At 45.7% G+C, this 6369-nt stretch overlaps 2 protein-coding genes across 8 annotated transcripts in view; one reads left to right on the top strand and one right to left on the bottom strand.

The window, feature by feature from the left end:
- LOC121922948 (zinc finger BED domain-containing protein 4-like) overlaps positions 1 to 6369 on the bottom strand; it is a 152303-nt gene that overhangs the window by 140825 nt on the left and 5109 nt on the right. The window lies entirely within an intron of this gene.
- The window catches only part of LOC121923010 (zinc finger protein 664-like), a 49008-nt gene continuing 43185 nt past the window's right edge, over positions 547 to 6369 (top strand). For 2 of the 3 annotated variants that reach the window (XR_006102271.1, XM_042453080.1), the window contains exons 1-3: positions 547 to 729; positions 3771 to 3871; positions 5866 to 5992. Coding sequence is in view for 2 of the 3 variants with exons in the window: in XM_042453080.1 (XP_042309014.1) it covers positions 3779 to 3871; positions 5866 to 5992 (220 nt within the window). In the remaining variant the exon portion in view is untranslated. Of the gene's footprint in view, positions 730 to 3173; positions 3872 to 5865; positions 5993 to 6369 lie in introns of those variants that run through there. The other variant, XM_042453081.1, reaches the window with a different exon arrangement.

The following is a 6369-nucleotide window of genomic DNA, read 5'->3' as shown; positions in this document are numbered from 1 at the left end:
AATTACACCACCATGTGTTGTTGTTTTGTGTGTATACACAACCACGTGCATTGATATACGCAAACACAGGATGCTCTGAATAATAAGTTTTGGGGGATTTGGGGTGTTCAGAATTTATTTACAAGTGACCAATGGACAACCGCAGACAACTGGGCTGCATCCACACTGGAGAAATAACCCAGTTTGGCACCGCTTTGACTTGTTGTCTGGCTCAAGGCTATGGAATTCTGGGAGTTGGAGTATGTTGTGGATTCCAGAGCAGAGCTCCGCTCTGGATTCCACAACATACTTCAACTCCCAGAATTCCATAGCCTTGAGACAGACAACAAGTGTGACGTCACGGATCCGCGTCAAACGATTTGAGGCGGGAAAAGGGCACTTTCCAGCCTAAGGACTAGCGAGAGGAGGGCTGGGGTTCCTAGAGCGGCCAAAGCGTCTTCCAGACAGTCCTCCAAAGCTTAGCGAGAGGGCACTTAATTCCTAGAGCGACAGGGGTAGGTGGGCCTCTGAGCCAATCCTCCAAAGACCAGCGAAGGGAGCACTCCGGTTCCTAGAGCGGCAGCGGAAGGGCGGGCCAAGGGACCAGTGAGGGGAGCACTTCGATTCCTAGAGCGGCGGCTGGGAGATAAAGGCTTCCAGTCAGTCCTCCAAGGGCTAGCGAGAGGAGCGTTCTGTTTCCTAGAGAGGCAAGAGGTTCTGTTGGAGCGTCTAAGAGCCTCCCAGGGAAAGGTGGGCTCCCCTTCTTTGGAGGGAGTTTGGGGAATGGAGTGGGCTTCCTTCATCTCTCCCAGGGAAGAGCTTCCTTGGATGTGGGACAGTGTGGCCTAGTGGGAATCCCTCCCTTCTCTTCCTTTTCCCCCTTTGGGAGCTGGAGGAGATTCCTGGGAGGTGAAATGAACCGCTGAACGTGATGCTGCAGCTAAGAAGGCCAATGCGATCCTGGGCTGCATCAATAGAAGTATAGTGCCTAGGTCCAGGGAAGTAATAGTGCCACTGAATTCTGCTTTAGCCAGCCCCACCTGGAATACTGCTGTGTCCAGTTCTCGGCTCCACAATTCAAGGAGGAGGTTGAGGAGCTGGAGGGCAACCCAAACGGTGAAGGGTCTGGAAACCCCGAAGCCTTATGAGGAATGGCGAAAGGAGCCGAGTATGTTTAGCCTGAGGAAGGGAAGATGATATGATCACAGGGCAATGAGATGAACTCCTTTTCCAGGACACATCCTGCATTTCATCCTTCTCTCCAGGAGGAATTCCAAATGTCCTCCACTTTGAGCATGACTAAGAAACAGGAGTTTATATGAGTGTGTTTAGTTTAGGGTGCGCATGGGGGGAATGCGCAGGGACAGCTCAACCGGTGACTATTTTACCTTCTTCTTCCTCCACCATCCAGCCTTCTCAGGAGAAAGCCAGGCGGCAGAGGAGCCTTGCAGGGCAAGCGTTTGCCCTTCCTCCTCCTCCTGCCTCCATCCTTCTCCTCGGGAGAAAGCTGGGCAGCAGAGGAAACTTGCAGGGCCACTGCCCTTCCTCCTCCTCCTCCTCCACATGGCCCTCTCCAAAGGAGAAAGGCCGATGGAGGAGCCCTGAAGTTGTTCTGCATCCTCCTCACAGGCCACCCAAAATCCATAGGCAGGACACACGTTGTGGAGGCCTGGCCGAAGACTTTGCAGCAGCCACCTTGGCTTCCTTTGTCCCTGGTGCCCTTACCTCCTTTATGCCGTCTTGACTCAATCGAGTGGGGGCCCTAGGCAACTTGTATCTTGCTAGCCAATGTGCTGATTCATGATCATGGCGTCTGCCTTTGCGGTCACAGAAGGATCACCCATCCTATATGGCTTATTATATGTGATATAAAATATGAGGGATATCTCATGGGGAGCCCTGGGCACTTACTGGGCTTTTTGGTGGCTGCTTCCAAGCTGTGGAACTCCCTTCCGCAAGAGGCCCAGTTAACCAGCTCCTTGCTCTCCTTCCTCCGGTTAAGACTTTTTATTTAGGCAGGCCTTTGGTTTCTAATCACACAGCACAGCAGTGTTTGGAAACAGTCTATTGTGTTCTAATCATGAATGTTTTAAAGATACTTTCTATATCTCCAGCCCTCCACATTTGTGGCTTTGACTTTTGCAGATTTGATTATCCATGGATTTGATTAATATCTTCTCTCTAGGAGTCACTAGACTAGGACCTCCAGCATGACTCTGTGGTCAACATCCACCAGACGTTGCATTGAAGGACCAAAGGAGTTCTAGGGAAAACCCTTCTCTAGGCATTTGCAGGCCCTCCAGCAGAATTCTGTGGCCAACTGTGGTCTGGTAGAGTTGCGCTGGAGGACCTAGAGATTCCTAGAGAGGTGTTTTTTAAGTTGCATTTTTCTTACTTTCCACTAACCACAGTGAATCTGTAGGGCCCACTTTGTTTTAATCTTTTTACATTATGTGGTTTCAACATATTGGATGAATAATTGTGTTTTTTTAAAGGTATATAATATTACATTTTAGATAAATATTTAAATTAAAAGTTTTAACTAAAATTGCAAATATTAAATCCAAATTTCAAATTTTGTAAGCCATCTCGGGTCCCATAACAGGAGAAAGGCAGGGAACAAAAATCAAACAAATAAATAAATAAGCCCCCAGCAGCTGAAAAAATTGTATTTTTAAGTTTATTGTGGGATTTTGGGGCTATGTGGCATTCTCTGAAGATGCCAACCACAGATGCAGGTGAAATGTCAGGAATAAACCCTTCTAGAACATGGCCACATAACCCCAAAAACCTACCAAAAACCCCCCTATGGATGCCAGCCATGAAAGCCTTCGACTTCACATTATATTTTTGTTTCTCCACAGGATCTCAACTGCCATATCTGGGTCATACTAGGTGCTGACTAAGAGGGGTACATTGTTTGTGGTGTTGTGTACTTTCAAGTCATTTCTGACTTATGGCAATCCTAAGGCAACCCTGTCAGGGTATGCCAGTTTGCATACTAAGTTGTGACTGGATGAGGGTGTAGCATGATGGTAAAGCGGCACTGGCAATGAGTGATGCAATTGGGCCAGGTGGTTATGATAGCCACTTAGCAGAGTATAACTGCTTTGGGAATCTGCTTGGTTTTTGGAGAGTGTATTGCTCTTCATGTTGCTGGGAAGTATTTTTTTCCTCCTTGCTAGGGAGTTGTATTTCTGGCATACAGGAAGTTATGCTATGCTGATTTTTTTTGCATTGTGTATATTTGTACTTAGCCATATTGCTATATTTTTTTTGCTTTGCTTATTTTGTTTTACACTCTGCTGAGCAAAGCTCTATTTTTGTTGACATTCCTCCACGACTCTGCTGTGATCTTTTTCAACACACCCCAAAAAACCCTGTCATGGGGTTTTCTTGGCAAGTTAATTTAGAGGAGACTTGGCATTGCCTTCTCCTGAGGCTGAGAAAGTGTGACTTGCTCAAGATCACCCAGTGGGTTACCATGGCCAAACTAGGATTTGAACCCTGGTTTCCAGAGCCCTAGTCTAACACTCTTCCAGAAGGAGCTGGAAGATTATGTGTACTGCTCTGAGCTAAAGAATCCCATTTGGAACAAAGGTGGCAGATAGAGTAAAGAAATAAACAAAGAGGAAATGGGTTAGATTTCAAAAAGGCATTTCCACTGTTTTTAGGGCACTATGAGTTAAAGATGAGAAGCAAGCCCTGTTGAAATGGAACCCATTTCATCTGTCTTTATGTCTTTACTTTGTCCACACTATCACTTACCCATTGCTTTATTTCCCCTGCAGGCACTGCAATGGCATCAGAGGCCCGATCCAGCTCCTCTCTTCAGTTGGGCAGAGAGGAAAAAGCTGCTATGAAGCCACCTATCCCCCTGCAAAGAAGCCAGGTAAGAAGGCAGGGAGCCCTGTTGTTTCTCTTCTTGGAAAGTCTTCCGTTCTGCAAAAGAAGGCTTTTGCCCTTCCCTTCCTCCTCTAAAATGGGCAATCTTGGAATCTCACAGAAAGTGTAGCTAGGGAGAACCTGGCAATATAGTGAACTATTTCACAACAATGTCCCAAAGAAATAAAACCACAGCTCTACCCTATATAATACAGTGGGGCCTTGTTATCTGTGGATTTGCCATCCGTGGATTTAAGCATCCGCAGATGGCAAGGCCCTGTTGTCCCCAGTGGTGGCACATGCATGTAGCCGTGCCACCATTAGGAGCAGTCCCCATTGTCCCCAATGGCAGCGCATGCACACAGTCACGTCACCATTAGGGGCCCAGGACTTCATGTAAGCTCCCATTGTTTGGGGAAAACGGGGCTTGAGGTTCTGTGGTTTTTGATATCCACAACTGTTGTATGTGGGGTGGGGTGGGAGAGGGTGGTGGTGGTCTGGAACAGATTCCCCAGTGGACACCAAGGACCCACTGTACAATAACCATGTTATTATGTATATAACCATATGTCACGTTCTCTCACAAACAATCTCACATCCTTCCTAGCACCCCCCATCCCAGGGTTCCAGTCTGCACTGGATTGACTCATATACTGGTATAGCACACACAATAATCCTTCTAGCAAACTCTATAAGATACTCTAACATTGACCCGCTGGTGACCTTTATCACAGTATATATCCATTTCATATACCCTCTTTCCCCCATGTACTACGGGGTTGACCCCTTTTCTTATATACAATCAGCTTCTCTTTACATAGGCAGGGATCCATTTCATCTAACATTCAAAAGGCATTTAATTCACACAAACATCAATTCACCCTGGGCTGTATCAATCAAACAAAGCAAATAATATCCTTATGACAGTTAGGTTTCCAAGCACACTATATAACAATTGGGTTGGATACTGAGCTTCCCAGCAGATAGACCTCATGGTAAGAGGTAAGACATAACAGGTATAACAGCTGTTAAACATATGAACATCAGCAAACGACATAGGCCCCCTGTCTCAACAACAACCCATTTGCAATGTATACAACCTATGCACTCCCAATTATATTCCCAGAATTTTCTAACTCTGCCTGTGGCATGGACCATAACAGTTATGGGACACGACACCATATTGCAGTATACTACAAAATACAGGGCACACAATACAAAATGTTGGAGAGAACTATCCCAAGTGATGTCCGCTGTGCTTACTCTGGACTTTACATCCTCTGTTCCAGTGAAATGATTTCCACAAGGAGCCCTGGTGGCACAGTGATTAAATGCCAGTATTGCAGCCACTCACTCACAAACCTCAAGGTTGTGAGTTCGATCCCAGCCAGGGCCTCAGGGTCGACTCAGCCTTGCATCATTTCCTAGGTGGCTAAAATGAGTACCCAGCTTCTTGGGGGCAATTAGCTTACAGTTGTAAACCACTTAGAGGCTGCTTAGTGTGGTATGAAGTGGCATATAAATGAAGCTGCTATGGCTAGATAGCAGATGTTCCAACCAAATGATTTTCACAAGTAGTAGATAGATAGCAAACGACAGTAGAATGTGCTTTCTCAAATTTTCACAATCTGTTTCAGCAATGCAGTTTCCACAAGGTCATAGGCAATAGACAACAAAGTGGTGGTTGCAGCAATACAGGTTATAGAAACTGTAGGTAGAAAATAGATAGCAGTGGTAGTAGAAAGATGACTACTTCTGGAGGTTTTTTTAAAAAACCGTTTTGATGTTTCTTCATCAGTAGTAATAAACTGTAAATTCCAGCTAGGTATCAGCTCCAAAAATCAATATCCAAGATGCAGTTTTTCCAAAACCTTTACACCAAACTCTCCCTTCCTCCTCTGAAATTGCCAGTCTAGGAATCTCGTGTGAGTATGTGCCTGTTACAGATGTAGGAGCAGCAGACTCTTGATGATCTGTGTTCTTCTTCCTCTCTCTTTTCAGCGCATGGTCTCCTTTGGAGAGGTGGCCGTGTATTTCATCAAGGAAGAGTGGGAACTCCTGGGTCCAGGCCAAAAAGCTCTCTATGAGGCAGTTATGATAGAAACATTTGAGAATGTGGCCTTTCTGGGTAAGGGATCACTTTTGCTTCTGAGAGACAGAGCCCAAGGAAATGAACCCCCCCCCCCCGTCCCGGCTTTTCCAAGTCTGCTACTGGGATGGCAGGGTGGAAATGGGCATCTTGTTCATGTGCCCTGGACCTTCATCCCAGTGCCAGGTCTGAGTTTGGCTTTTTGCCTTTTTGCTAATATAATAATAATAATATAGTTTATTTATACTTCCCGCCTCTCCCACGGATCAAGGCAGGATTACAACCTTAAAAGACACTTAGTACAATTTACAATAAAATACTAACACTGAATTTACCAAGAATTCCTATTAGTTCTCTAAAAATTACAATTTGTCCATTAGCCAACAATCAGAGTCAAGGAAGAGCAGTCGTCATAA

The sequence above is a fragment of the Sceloporus undulatus genome, chromosome 2 (assembly GCF_019175285.1).
Source record: "Sceloporus undulatus isolate JIND9_A2432 ecotype Alabama chromosome 2, SceUnd_v1.1, whole genome shotgun sequence".
Classification (NCBI taxonomy): domain Eukaryota; kingdom Metazoa; phylum Chordata; class Lepidosauria; order Squamata; family Phrynosomatidae; genus Sceloporus; species Sceloporus undulatus.
This window is presented reverse-complemented; position numbering and strand designations above follow the sequence as displayed.